At 45.5% G+C, this 15,113-nt stretch overlaps 1 protein-coding gene across 5 annotated transcripts in view; it reads right to left on the bottom strand.

Annotated features, from left to right (window-relative positions):
* Positions 1–15,113, bottom strand: part of SLC8A3 (solute carrier family 8 member A3) — a 185,813-nt gene that overhangs the window by 135,635 nt on the left and 35,065 nt on the right. For all 5 annotated transcript variants that reach the window (XR_012903475.1, XM_006130304.4, XM_075927317.1 and 2 more), the window contains exon 2: positions 58–1,880. Coding sequence is in view for 4 of the 5 variants with exons in the window: in XM_006130304.4 (XP_006130366.1) it covers positions 58–1,823 (1,766 nt within the window). In the remaining variant the exon portion in view is untranslated. The remainder of the gene's footprint in view (positions 1–57; positions 1,881–15,113) is intronic.

The following is a 15,113-nucleotide window of genomic DNA, read 5'->3' as shown; positions in this document are numbered from 1 at the left end:
AAAGGCAAACTTGGAGTTAACCTAAGTATGAGGGAAAAGAATTTAAGGGGTACTTACACGGTTTCATCATTCTTGAACTCCAGCTCCCCATAAGCATCTTCAAAATCCTCTCCACCTCCTTTTGCTGTCCCTTCTATTGTCCTAAATGGGACTATGACTGTACCTCGAGCACCTGAAGTCCTAAGGACTTTGACTTCCATCACACCAATGCTTTCACTGACATGCATCACATCGCACTCAAATGTGAAGATGCCCGCATGGTCATCATCCAAGATGGTCACTGTGGCCACACAAGGGGAAGCCAGGAGAGCCTTTGGGTAAGGTGAATTGTTGAGCTCGGCAGGTTCCTCAACCTCAACCACTCGGAGGTTACTAAGCCGCACAAAGAAATGCTCATCTTCCTCAAAGATGTCATCGTCAATGATCCCCACAGAGAACTCCTTTTGGGTCTCCCCTGATTTCAAGACCACAGTTCCCTCTGTGAACTCATAGTCAGCACCAGCATTGGCAGAGCCATCCTCTGTTTTGTAGTCCACATAGAGGGTCTTGGACATATCACCCCCTTTCCGCACCACCGTCAGGAGGACAGCACCACAGTTCTCAAGACATTGGTAGGAGCAAGGATCGAAATAAACTTTGGAGATGAATTCCTCAGGTTCATCCGCCTGCACCTCATTCAAGCTGGTGCTTTTCTTGGCTTGCTCAGCGGCATGCTTTTTCAGAATGTTGCCAGCTCCAGTCATCATTCTGGTAGCTTGGATGCGATAAAAGGCTCTGCTCTTTTGCTGGTGAGATAAGGCATAGTAGTTGGCCATCTCTACCAGCTGGTCTAAGTCCTTTTCTGGGTGCTTTTGCTTCAGATCCTTGAGGATCCGGATCATCTCTTTGCGAGATTCATCTACCTCTTTTCCCTCCATAGTCACTAAATTTCCATCCAGAAAGTGGGAGTTCATCATCTTGCCATCCATTTCTATTCCCTTAGGATGTTCACCTTCTGTCTCAATGATAATGCCTCTGTGCTTGTCAGTACGATACTTTTTGTGCATGTACTTATAGAAGAGCAGCCTTCTATCTGCCACCCAAGCCAGGAGGACACAAAGAGGGAAGAAGAACAAAGTGAGCAAGCCTTCCCAGACCTGCACCACTCCTGGAGAGAAGACAGCAAGGATCATGTACAACCAGATATAAGCAAAGATGCTCCATGCAGATGTGACAAAGAAGACCCTCAGGTGTTTTATCTTTCTTGTTTCCCCATCCGGGATCACATAGACACAGATGGCAATGATGATAAACATGTTGAAAGCCGCACTGCCAACAATGGTAGAGGGTCCCAGATCTCCGGCTATGAATCCATGACCACACACCTCTATCAGTGACAGAAGAATCTCGGGAGCAGAAGAACCTAGAGCCATCAAGGTCAGGTTGGAAACAGTTTCATTCCAAACCCGAATGGTAGTTGTGGTGGTCTCCCCATTTGGTTTCTTGATTGTAATCTCTCTCTCTTGCGACGTGATGACCTCTATTGATGCCATGAAACGATCTGCAATGATGGAGACGCCGAGGAACATGTAGATAAGTGCCACAAAATAAACAATAACCCTGGCAATTTTGTCCCCAAGGGATGGGTTTTCTGGGTACCATATTGGCAGGATAACACCTTCCTTGCAATCAGAAGATCCTGAGCATGAGATGTTTTGTCCTGTACTTAGAGACTCTCCTGTTATGCCAGCATCCACCTGCAAACTATGCAAAAACAGCACAAAGGTAACCAGCCCAAAGTGGAGGAAGGTTGAGGTGAGAGGCTGCAACCTTAACCACGCCATACACAAGATTTGACTTCCACTGTGTAGATTCAACAGTCTTCTGAAAACGCCAAGGATCTGAAATGAACAAAACAAATGGGAGGGAAGCATGAGATAGAGGGAAACAAGAAGCAATGTTTTCATAGATATGCACTTCAGTACCTCACTGCTAAGGAGTAGTAGTAGAAAGACATGGGCTGTGTTCCACCACTTATGAACATTTTTTTTTTACCGGTGGTAGAGACTCTTTAAAAGTAAATCAGAAAGAGCAGTGCTGTCTTGGAAGGTCAGGTGCTGAACAGAGAGAGGAACTGATAAACAAGTAACTGAGAAGGAAATGATCTTAACCCAATCTTGACAAACAAGTTGTTTAATTTAGGGAACAAGTACCCAGCTGCAAGTTTCCATATATTTGGGAGAGTTTGTGAGCAAGCAAGTCTGTCTCTCCATTTGTTCAGTAACTGCTCCTAACAGTAAGAGTTAGGACCACCAAATTTGGTATGCAGCTTCCTCTTACTATAAATTAAAGCAAGGTAAAGGATTGGTTGTGCGGGGGTGGGGTGTTGAAGCTACCCCCCAATGCGTATAGGGATGCATAAAACCATAAAGAAAAGAGACAGAATTATCAGGTAAATGAAAGGGGCTGGATGGGGGCACCCCCCCCGAGACTGACCCTGCCCTGAGCCTCCCACCCCCAAGGGCCCCTTTAGGGAAGATGGGGAGGCTGTAGCTCCCTCACATTCGTACAGGAACATTGCTGGTCAGAGAGCGAGGGGGAAGGACACAGTTTGCTCCATTCCTCAATGTGGCTGGGGAGTGCAGGGGGCAGATTAACCTAGACCTGCCCCAGCCAAGGGACATGCACCCCTCCCCCGACTGTGCCTGTTGGAGCTGCAGTGGCCATGGGGAGGCGTTTCTCACTTGGACCCAAGCTGCTGCACTGAGAGAAGGATGGGGTAGTCCTTGCTCCTACGGCAGCCTGCATGCTGAACCCCTCATCCCTGGCCCCACCCCGGAACAACGATTTAAATGAAGAAAAACAAAAATTGAGTTAAGGACATAAGCAACACTGGGCAAATCCTCTTGTAACAAAATAAACTGGAGTTGGATCAGGGTGGTGTAAGGAACAAAGAAATTATCTACTTTGCCTCCTTCGTGCCCTCCTCCTGTTACTGAAAGAGGGTGAAGTGGCTGTTGACTAGCCTGTATATGAAAGTAGTAAGAGGAACCGAGGCCAGCAAACTAAGTGAGGTGTTCACATGTCCAAACAACCATCACAATTGGCTCCCTTGTTGGAAATTTAAACAGAAAGCAGAGATGGACATTCTCTCTTCCCTGAGAAGTGCCTGCAAGTCAGGGTAGACATGGTGGCAGGCGAGTGTGGCACACAACTGTCATTATGTACCCATACTATGCACAGATGACTCCACTCTCCAGGGCTACCAGTGTGTCGCTAAATTTAGAAAAACAAAATAAAACCCCCAAGAACTTAGTAATGCTCTGCTTAAAGGCTTGGTACTAACAGATCCAGAAGAGCCACGCTAATGAATATACAGTGGCAAATTCAAGTACCCACTGGTGTTCCCAATATTCCCCTAGACAGATTAGACACAACACACAACCTTACCTGTTTTCAAATTCTATATAGAGTAAACGTTGCCTCTCCTCTAATCTAACCAGGACAGATGACCAAGTTGAAGAACTTAGTACATCACATTCCAGGCCCACCTACTGTATTTTGCTACTCATTGTATTCTGTGCTAATAGGCCTTCCATTTGTTAACAATTGGGGTTAAATAGTATACGCTGCCACAGAATAGGCAATTTTGTCTCTTACAGCCACAGTGTGCTTTCTGAGGTATTTAGTAACATGGTTAACTAATCTATAATGGGTCCCTTGAACCTGAACAGAGTGCCACATGGAACCTTGATCTTAACAACAGCATTTTCCAAAGCAGCTAAGTATCTTAGGACCCACACGTCCACTGGACTTTCAATATCCATTGATTTTCAATGGGACTTGTATTCCCAAGTCACTCAGGGACAGATTTAAAAAAGGCATTTAGGTGCCTTTACAAATCCATCCCCTAGATGCTTTTGAAAACCCCATCACAAGTTCCTCAAGAGGCTTGAGAGCACCGTGTCTATTCTAGGCAGCACTTTAATGTTACTGGTGTGAACAAACGCATTGCAACGGCTATTTGATCATCATCATCTTGTTGTGTCACTCACTTCTCCTCAAAAGCAGGCACAATCTCCCTCAATCTACAAAAATGTTTTCAATATCCAGGTAAGAATCTATCGAGACAAGCAAAATAGGAAGGAAAGAATGAACAAAGACTGCAAATGAACAAAGCCATCCTTGACAAAGCACAGCGAAGAGGAGTGATTGATTATGCAGTATCAGAACCACAAATCCGTATCACCCCCTTTGGTATGGAAAAAGATGGAAAGAAATAAACACCTGTTTGATGCTACCTGAATGGATTCAGAAATGACAGACTCTTCTCAACTTGCTCTCTTTTATGCTTTATCCTTCTGTTTCTCTTTTTTTAACCTATGACTGGTATACAGTGCTTGACTGATAGACTCAGAATTGAAAGTATCCATGGAACAGGTACAATACAGGCAGTAACCATGCCTGATCCCCACCCTGCTTTGTCAACATGTCTCAGTGTGACCCTGTCTAAAGCAATAGGAAATGTCAACACCTGCCATGGATGGTCTAGGTTTACTTGGTCCTACCTCAGCACATGAAGCAGGACTAGACGCACTTGTAAAGTCCATTCCAGCCTGTGATGGGGTGTATCAACCCTGCACTGAGAATCAGGGAGTTGCCCTGGCCCAACTGGCTGAAAGGGCCTCTGCCCCCACAGCCCTGCTGGGCATGCTCCCAGGAGTATAAAAACCTCTGGAGCCACTCAGTCAGGGCTTGGGTTGCCAGATGGTTTCAACAAAAATACTGGACACACTTGACATTACATAAAAATCTACATTACATCTTATTTAGAAAATACCGGACATTTATATTTTCTCAATTTGTTTCCTGAACAGAAAGCTCAAATACTGGACTGTCCAGTTCAAAACCGGACACCTGGCAACCCTAGTCATGGCTAACTACAGAAGGAAGAGGATGCACGGGGAGTGGAGTCAGCCAGAACCTTCAGCAGAAGCTGCAGCCTAGGAGGCCATCTGAAAGGACACTACCCACAAGCAACGCAATGAAAGTGAAGCAGCGAGCCAGGAATGGTAGGAAGTAGCCAAGGGTGCAGAATTGTTCTCTGGGCACTCAGCGTGTTGCGGTAGGATTCCCCACTGAGCAGGCAGTAGATTGCTCCACCACCACCAAGGCCCTGTGCTGGGACCCAGTAGAGCAGGAGGGCCCAGGTTCCCCCACAACAAATCAGTGCCATAGAAGTTTGGAGGCTTATCTCTGGACTAGAGCTCTGGGCCGTATTGCCTCTAACAGAAGGGACCCACCTGAGTACTAGGCCTCAGAGCTTCAGTGTCACTAACAGACTGGTATATGGATGCAGGCCACCTGGCTGGGTTAGCTCTGGGTGAGGGGGGAGTGTGAGCGGCCTTGGAGGAAAGCTGAGCCCCACCCTTAAAGTACCTAGATTTGAGGGGCAGGCCAGAGTAAGACAACCCCCAATCGTACCCCTCGACCCAGTCATACACCCCTATAATTCTATTTATCTGGCCTTCTGTAGCTGTAATAGCTTCTACTACAGTTCATCCGTCATCCCATTTTCAGACTTGACAAGGTGGGTGTGATAATTCCTTTTACTGGACCAACTTCTGATAGTTGGAGAGAGAAACAAGCTCTCCTTCAACAGAAGTTGACTAAATAAAACATAAAACACCTACCTTGTCTCTCTAATACACTTGGACCAACACAACTACAACTGCACTCCATTTTCAAAAGTGACTGGTGCCTCAGTATCATTCAAAGTCAGACTCTCATCCATACACTGGATTAGCAATGACATTTCCATCCCTCAAATCAATCACTGCTACCACCAGCCTCCCGCTCCGTGTTCTGACCTTCTATCATTAACACAAGGAGATTTAGGTTAGATATTAGGAAAAGCTTTGACTATATGGAGAGTTAAGCCCTGGAATAGGCTTCCAAGGCAAGTCATAGAATCCATGTCATTTGAGCTTTTAAGAACAAGTTAGACAAATACCCACCAGGGATGGTCTAGGTTTACTTGGTCCACCTTCCATACAGTCCATTCTAGCCATTCACCCCTAGGATTCTATGTATCTGTATTTTGTTGCTCTAAAGCAGCGGTTCTCAAACTTTTTGGGCTCCGGAGCCCTTTACATGCTTAAAAATGTATGCAGAGCCCCAGCGGTCCACTGATTGCATGTGTTGTATTTATGCGGAGCCCCAGCGGTCCACTGATTGCATGTGTTGTACCTATGGATGTTTCAAGTTTGTCAACCTCACAGAGCCCCTGGAGATGTTTCGTGGAGCCCTGGGGCTCCACGGAGCACACTTTGAGAAACACTGCTCTACTGGCTTTTACTGCAGTTCATTCCTCATGCTACTCTGAAGCTTGGCCAGCCAATATTTAAAAAAAATATTTAATGAATAATTGTATTGATTATTCCTCAAACTAACTGAATGAGATTTCTAAAGCAACCTCTCTTGCTGGTAGCTTCCATTTATACTTTTGGGTTTCTGTTAGGCCCTAGGGAAAATAGGCCTAGTGCAGTTATGCTAAAGCAAATGTAACAAAGGTTTCTGGGTGAGTCCCTGGGCAGAACTGGAAATAGGTTCAAGCAGGGACGCATCCTACACGCTTGCTCAAGTTGCAAAATGAGATAAGCAAAAAGCTGCATTTTTGTACCTGCTGTGATGAGGAACAGTTTGTTTTAAGAACTGATAAGGAGCCTCCCTGTTTCTGCTCTCCCCATTTGTTCCAAACTCCCTGTTTCTGTTCTCCTTTGGCCATAACGAACTGTCTCCTTATTGCCCAGTACCTGTCTTTTGGGCTGATAAGAAATTGCTGATGCATTATGAATTGCTTAAGGCCATGATGTATAGTTGGCCAGGTATGCATGGGTATTAAAGGTTTCTAACTAATAAAGGGGGGTTGGTTGCTTGGGCGAATAGTCTATGACGCGACGAAACTGTCTATATAAGCCTACCTGTAAATGAAATCGGGGCTGGTTCTCTTTGGAGACGGGCCGCTCTCTATTGTTGTGTGCACCATTCAATAAAGAGCTTGTGATTGGATCTTGCTGGTGTTGCCTGTCTCTTTGCGGTCAGACAACGAACAGAGGCCGTCCGGGTTCGAGTCCCCGACAAATTTGGCACCCCAGATGGGACCCGTCTGACTCTCCGGTGCAGAGGATCGGACTCCGAAGCAACGCAGCGCGCATCCTCCGGTTTTGAGGAGCCTTGCCAGGTGGCCTGATCCCTGCTCCGGCGATAAGGCGTGTCCTGTGAACCAGCTGAGGCCCGCAGAAATCCAGCAACATCACCTACCCGTTGAGTAGGATCCAGAACCTCGGGGTTAAAGTCCCTGAAGTGTTCGGGGTTAAAGTCCCTGGAGTGTTCGGGGTTAAAGTCCCTGGAGTGTTCGGGGTTAAAGTCCCTGGAGAGGTAAGCAAGCGCTCGGTATTAAGAAATTGGGTTAAGGATCCTTTGGCTGGAAAAGATGGGACAGGGCGGCAGTAAGTGCCCGGGGGACGCCCCGTTGACCCTGATCCTAAGGGATTGGAAGGACATTTCTGGAACGGCCGGTCTAGCAAAATCTAAAATGAAGGATTTGTGTCAAACGCAATGGCCTTCACTCACTGCTAATTTGTCCCCGGATAATGATTGGCCAGACTGCGGGACATTTTCCGTAGAAAGAATGAATGCCCTGAGGGACATACTGGTCAATCTTAAACCCGGACAAATGGAATATTTATTTGTATGGTATAATTACAAACCAAAGGAATTTGAAAGGGCTCTGCAGGCTGTGTGTGTAGAAAAATCTGTTAAATCACCCCCACCCTATGCCCCGGAAACCCAAACAGAAAATAATAAATACTTTCCTACAGCAATGCCACGAAGGGTAAGCCTAAGATTGCTTGGGGAGGCTGGGAAAGCAATAGTTGAGGAGCCAAGAAAAATTGGGATGGCATCCCCAGTTCAGGGGAAGCCCCCTGGAAACTTTATGACAGCTTTTGGGAAGTTACCAGGGACTCCGGAAGCATACATGGCTCCTCTGCGAGCTTACCCAGTTCCCCAGAATAATGGGACATTTGCAATAGCGTACACCCATGTCCCGTTTATGGCAGCTGATTTGTTACATTGGCAACGCTCCACGCCACGACTCCGGGATAACCCGGAGGAGGTGGAAAGAACGTTTCGCACTATCTTTTCCACCCACTTGCCAACTTGGGCTGATGTAAACCAATTGCTGGATACTCTCCTCACCGAGGATAAAAAGCAAAAGGTTAAAGAAAAGGCTAGGACATATTACGAAACTCAGAATTGGGAAAACCTGCCCACTGCTGAGCCCAACTGGGATCCGAATGTGGATGTGGGTAAGACTAGTTTGGCCCGTTACCGACAGGCTATTTTGCAGGGACTGAAAGCAGCGGGAGAGGTTACCCCCAATTGGAGCAAGGTTACTGCATGTATCCAATTCCCTAATAAGCATCCCTCCGACTTTTGTACACGATTGACAACTGAAATCAGGAAACATAGCACTCTGGATCCTGATTCGGAGTCTGGCAAAGAAATGATAAAGACTGTCTTTATGGCGCAATGTGCAGAGGACATTGCAAAAAGGTTTAGGGAACTCCCGGACGGGATGGAAGGGAAGAGTTTACCTGCAGTAGTAAGCATTGCAACGAGAGTGTATAATGCCAGGGAAGAGAAGAGGGAAAAAGAAAGGAAGAAGGAGCAAAAAGAGATAAGGAATCAAGTGTCGTTGTTGGCTATGGCTGTGGCCGCATCGGGAGGCAGAGGTGGAGGCCGTGAATGGAACTATAATAGTCAAGAAGGGTCTGTTGGAAAAGGTAGAGGTGGAGTAAGTAGAGGACGAGGACGTGGAGGTAGTGGTGTCCGTGGCTCTAATGAGTGTCATTGCTGTGGTAAGGTAGAACACTGGAAGAGAAAATGCCCGCTTAGGCTGCAATCCGGGTACAAACCTGAAGTGGTGGGTCAGTTTCCTGTGGATCAGGAATGAAGGGAGGTGCCGCTCCCCTGGGGTCCTGAGGTTTACGAAGCCGGAATAATACGATTTAAGTGTGATGCACGATTTCCTGTAGTTCCCCTTAAATTAGGACGGAAAACCTTTGAATTATTAGTGGATACGGGAGCTTCTCATTCGGCTGTACCTAAGGGAGCGGCACCAAAAGGTGAAATAGAAAAATGTGTTGTGGGGGTTACTGGGAAACCTGAACGCCACTTCATGACCAATGATTGTATGGCTACATTGGGTCCTATCTCTGTTCAGCACTCTTTTCTGTTAATGGATGGTCCCGTAAATCTGTTAGGAAAAGATTTGTTGTGTAAATTGCATGCACAAATTTTTTGTACCCCTGAGAGTATTTCCCTTCGATTCCCGATTGAAAAAGCTTATTTGTTAACACAGCTCATTGGTAGCAATTATAACACACTTCCTCTCCGAGTCCAAAATGAGGTTAACCCTATAGTGTGGGAAGGAAAGCACGATGTGGGCTTGGTAAAATCTGCTTCACCCTTAAATCCAGTTGTAAAAAGCAATGTGCCTCCCCCTGCTCAGAGGCAGTATCCTCTTAAATTGGAGGCAATAAAAGGACTTGAACCTCTTGTACAAAGTCTTAAGAACAAAGGGATCTTGGTGCCATGTGTTTCTCCTTGTAACACCCCCATTCTAGCTGTAAAAAAACCACAGCCTGGTCCTGATGGAAATCCTGTGTATAGAATGGTGCAAGATTTAAAACTTATCAATCAGTATGTTATTCCTGAACATCCTGTGGTGCCGAACCCAAATACTATCTTGGCAATGGTACCACCAGAGGCGAAATGGTTTACTTGTATGGACTTGACAAATGCCTTTTTCTCCATACCGGTGGCGTCAGAAAAGCAGTATCTTTTTGCATTTACGTGGGGGGTCCCTGGTACTGCGGGGAAAAGGAATAAAGGGTCTGAACCTCCGGGACAACTTACATGGACTAAAATGCCCCAGGGCTATGTGAAAGCACCAGGTGTGTTTGCCAGGGTTTTGGCGGAAGATTTAAAGGATGTCCAGTTGCCAGCTGCTTCTACTCTGGTGACTTATGTTGATAACATTTTAGTAGCTTCAAGAACTCGAGAGGATAATAAGCGTGACTGTGTTTATTTGCTTAATCAGTTGGCACTTAAAGGACATAAAGTCAGCCCCACAAAGCTGCAGTGGGCACAGCAAAAAGTAAAGTACCTCGGGTATACCTTGGGTCCTGGGATACGTAGTCTGGATTCCAAACGGATTAAAACTATAGTTAAAATCCCGTTTCCTACCACCAAGCAAGGTATACGGGGTTTTATTGGCATGATTGGATTTTGTCGTCCTTGGATTATCTCGGCTGGGAAATTGCTAAAGCCTTTACATAAACTAACAAAAAAGGGGGCTAAAGAACCTTTACACCCTAACTCTGAGCAAATACGAGCCTTTAAGGCATTGAAAGAATCCCTCGTTCAAGCTCCTGCGCTAGGACTCCCTAACTATAGCAAGCCTTTTAATTTGTATGTTCATAAAGTAAAGGGAGTGGCATCTGGAGTGTTAACACAATCTTTTGGCAGTAGCCCCAGACCTGTAGCATACCTGTCAGGACAGTTGGATTCAGTGGCTAAAGAACACCCAGGTTGCCTTAGAAATGTAGCAGCAGCTGCACTATTAGTTAAAAAGGCTCAAAAAATTGTTTTGGAACATTCCTTAACTGTTCACACTCCACATGCTGTAGCTAGTTTGTTGAACTCACAGCAGCATAAACATTTAACTAATCAGAGACTGTCAAAGTATAAGGTAACTCTGCTAATGACCCATGGGGTTACCCTAAAGAGATGTGCAAGTTTAAATCCTGCTTCCTTGTTACCCCATGAGGAGGGGCAGGAACAAGTACATAATTGCTTACAGGCTTTGGATCAGGTATCAACTCCGCGACCTGACCTCACTGATGTTCCTCTATCTGATCCGGAGTTGGAATTGTTTGTTGATGGATCTGCTTTTGTCCGGGATGGAGTTCGGCATTCAGGGTATGCGGTTACAGATGGTCGTATAGTGCTAATTGGAAAGCCTTTGTCACCCGGAACCAGTGCTCAGTCGGCTAAATTGCAAGCTCTAACAGCAGCTTGTCTGTATGCTAAAGGAAAAAGGGTTAACATTTACACAGACTCTAAATATGCTTTCGGGGTGTGTCATGCTACTGGAGCTATTTGGAAAGAGAGAGGATTTATTACTTCCTCGGGATCACAGATTGCTCACGGAAAAGAGATAGCCGAACTATTGCAGGCTATTCAGGCTCCTAAAGAAATTGCAGTTATCCACTGCAGGGCTCATACTAAACAGACTGATCCTGTGTCAGTGGGAAATCGCTTTGCGGACGGGGCTGCTAAGGCAGCTGCTTTACAAGGAACTCAGTTGGATCTATGTTCCCCTTTAGTAGCTTGGCAGCAACAAGCCCCAGATACTGAAAAGGCGATCTGGAAGAAATGGGGAGCTCAGCCCAACTCAGTAGGAATGTGGGAGTGCGGTGGTCGGTTTGTGTTACCTAAAAGTCATCAGAGCGAAGTGGTGCAACAAGTTCATAACAATACTCATTTGGGAGCAAATAAGATAGCCCAAATCATCTTAAGGCAGTTTGTTTCTCCAGGACTTCATGAAGTGGCCAGGAGGGTGGTGGAAAAGTGTGCCTTGTGCCAGCAATGCAACCCAAAAGGTGTGATCAAACTAGCACCGCCTGGGGGGCGTAGCTGGGCTCACAAACCTATGCAGCATGTACAGATTGATTTTACAGATTTACCTCCCTCTGAAGGAAAACGGCACTTGTTGGTTATAATAGATCAGCTCACTGGATGGGTGAAAGCATTCCCCACCACTCGAGCTACTGCGACTACAGTATGCAAGGTATTACTTAATGAGATCATACCACGATTTGGCCCTCCTGAAATAATCAACTCTGATCAAGGCACTCATTTTACTGCAAAAATTTGTAAGGAGCTCACTGAAGCCGTAGGAACCCAATGGGCTTTTCACGCTCCCTGGCACCCTCAGAGTTCGGGCCAGGTGAAGCAAATAAATGAAACTTTAAAAAATCTCCTGACAAAGCTATGCCAAGAACTTGGGTTGAAATGGACTAAGGTCCTCCCTCTAGCTCTCTACATCATTCGAACAACTCCAAGTGCTAGGACTAGATTGGCACCTTATGAAATTCTGTTTGGACATGTACCCCCAACCTTTGCTCCTTTAATCTCGATTCCCAATAACACTGATTTAACAAATAAAACAAAAGTTTATGTAAAGAGGCTGCAGCAACATCTAATAACACTGCAGCAATATTCAGCACAATCTCAATCCTTACCGTTGTGGAAAGCTGTTCATTCTATTTTACCAGGTGATCCTGTCTGGGTAAAAGCATACAAGAAGACTCCGCTACAGCCTCAGTGGTTGGGACCTTTTAAAACTCTTCTGGTAAGCCCCACTGCAATCCGGGTAAAAGAGCTTCCCACTTGGATACATCATACCAGGGTCAAAAGGAGCACCGCTAGGGAACCCGACCTGGTAAAGGGTTCCCCAGAAGCAGACAACGTCGGACTTCAAGGGAGCAGCGCACGTTCACCCCACCGCAAAACGGGTGAACCAGAAGCAGACGATACTGGTGTCCGAAGCAAATGGACTGCTATCCCTTTGAACAACCTGAAGCTTCGGTTAAAAAAAGCTTAAATCGGTGGTGCCCCTTTGCTAAAGAATCTAAAAAATGGCCTTGTTATATTTTCGGGGCCCTCTGTGTGTTACTCTGTTTTTTGTTAATTGCTTTGCTTTTTTGGTGGTATGGAATATAAGAGCATCAAAGGCTAATACCTTCCTGCGCTTTGCTCATGAAATAAAAGCTCGCATGCCTGCATTACGCAATGTGTCCTGCTGGGTTTGCTCCTTAATGCCAATGAATAGTCAAAAAGGCCTTCCCATGATTCCTATTGCACTTAGCGCAGCGAATATAACTTGGACTCCATCATGGAAAGATCCTTTGGGCACCCAGAATATAACTTGGAAAAATGCTGGAATCCATACAGACAAATATCTGTTGGTCTGGCAACAACCCGGTAAATGGTGTCTTCTTAAGGAATCCTCTACGCTTAACACCTTGTGGGTTGGTGAAAGTGAGTGCGAAATTTATTATAATATCTCACATATTGGGTATCAATTTAAAAAGATAGAAACACGATATAACTTTTCACGCCATGGGAATCAAGTGAAAGAAAAAAAAATTAAAATATCTAATCCCCAATGGAGTCTCTATCTCACTTCTCCCTACCTGGATGACTATAGACCCTTCCTTGTGTATCCCATTTCAAGTGAATAATTCCTATAACTGTTCTCCCTTAAATTGCACTCACTGCGATCAGGGACCTAATCACCGATTGCTTTGTGCTTGTTATTTTCCTAATAGTCCTCTAACACCGGTTGCACCCCGTAGTTGGGCACCGTGGAACACACCCTTATTTGGAGTATACTGGGTGTGCGGTAACAAAGCATATTTGACCCTTCCTCCTTCATGAAGTGAATCCTGCTACTTGGCCTGGTTGGAGCCACCTGTTGTTTACCGCCCTCATCTCCCTACTGGAAAGATTAGGAATATGAGGGACGCTAAGACAAATGCTAAAGAATCTCGCCCTCTTACTTGGCGGGCTGTGAATGATTGGACAGGTGTTTGTGCGGCATTTCCCAATGCTTGTGGAGGGGCCTTTTATCGAATAGGAGAAGGAGTAATAAGGCTTCAAAAAATCTTGGAAATAATGGCTAATACCTCTGCTGATGCTTTAACTAATCTGGCTACCAAGCAGAAAAAAATCCGGCAAATGGTTCTCCAGAATCGCTTAGCACTAGACATTCTACTGGCCTCTCAAGGAGGAACATGCGCCTTGATAGGACAAGAGTGTTGTGTGTATATTCCCAACGTTTATAACGCCACTTGGGAAAAAGCGCATCATCTTATGCAGGTAGCAAAAGATCATGAAGGAAAGAAAGGGGATTCTTGGTGGAGCAACCTGTTTAGCTGGTTTCCAAATGTCGGTGGTTGGCTCCATAACTTACTTCGTAGCGCTGTCATTGTTATTTGTGGTTTGGTAGTTCTCTATGTCCTAATTCGTTGTGGATGTTGGATAGGCACTAAGGTGTGTTCCACCAAGTAGTAAGTTGTTACATTGTGTCCCAAAAGTCCCTTCATGGTACTCTAGGGACAAAGGGGGGACTGTTAGGCCCTAGGGAAAATAGGCCTAGTGCAGTTATGCTAAAGCAAATGTAACAAAGGTTTCTGGGTGAGTCCCTGGGCAGAACTGGAAATAGGTTCAAGCAGGGACGCATCCTACACGCTTGCTCAAGTTGCAAAATGAGATAAGCAAAAAGCTGCATTTTTGTACCTGCTGTGATAAGGAACAGTTTGTTTTAAAAACTGATAAGGAGCCTCCCTGTTTCTGCTCTCCCCATTTGTTCCAAACTCCGTTTCTGTTCTCCTTTGGCCATAACGAACTGTCTCCTTATTGCCCAGTACCTGTCTTTTGGGCTAATAAGAAATTGCTGATGCATTATAAATTGCTTAAGGCCATGATGTATAGTTGGCCAGGTATGCATGGGTATTAAAGGTTTCTAACTAATAAAGGGGGGTTGGTTGCTTGGGCGAATAGTCTATAACGCGACGAAACTGTCTATATAAGCCTACCTGTAAATAAAATCGGGGCTGGTTCTCTTTGGAGACGGGCCGCTCTCTATTGTTGTGTGCACCATTCAATAAAGAGCTTGTGATTGGATCTTGCTGGTGTTGCCTGTCTCTTTGCGGTCAAACAACGAACAAAGGCCGTCCGGGTTCGAGTCCCCAACATTTCCAAACCCAGACTCTGGTACCAGAGTAAAAAACACAAGCTTAGCAACATATTTCTTCTCTTGTTCATTAACTCTTGCGATGGGCCAGGTTTCCCGTAAGCAGAAGTCAAAATCATTTTTAGAGACAGTGTAATAAGTGATCCAATCCTGCCTGTCTTGAAACAGACAAAATTCTCCAGTGAGAGCCAAAGGAATTTTGTCTGCATAGTGACTGCAAGATAAGACCTTAATATGCTTTCAA

This window comes from Pelodiscus sinensis, chromosome 4, assembly GCF_049634645.1.
Source record: "Pelodiscus sinensis isolate JC-2024 chromosome 4, ASM4963464v1, whole genome shotgun sequence".
Taxonomy (NCBI): domain Eukaryota; kingdom Metazoa; phylum Chordata; order Testudines; family Trionychidae; genus Pelodiscus; species Pelodiscus sinensis.
The sequence above is the reverse complement of the archived record's forward strand: the minus strand, read 5'-3'. Positions and strand labels throughout refer to the sequence as shown.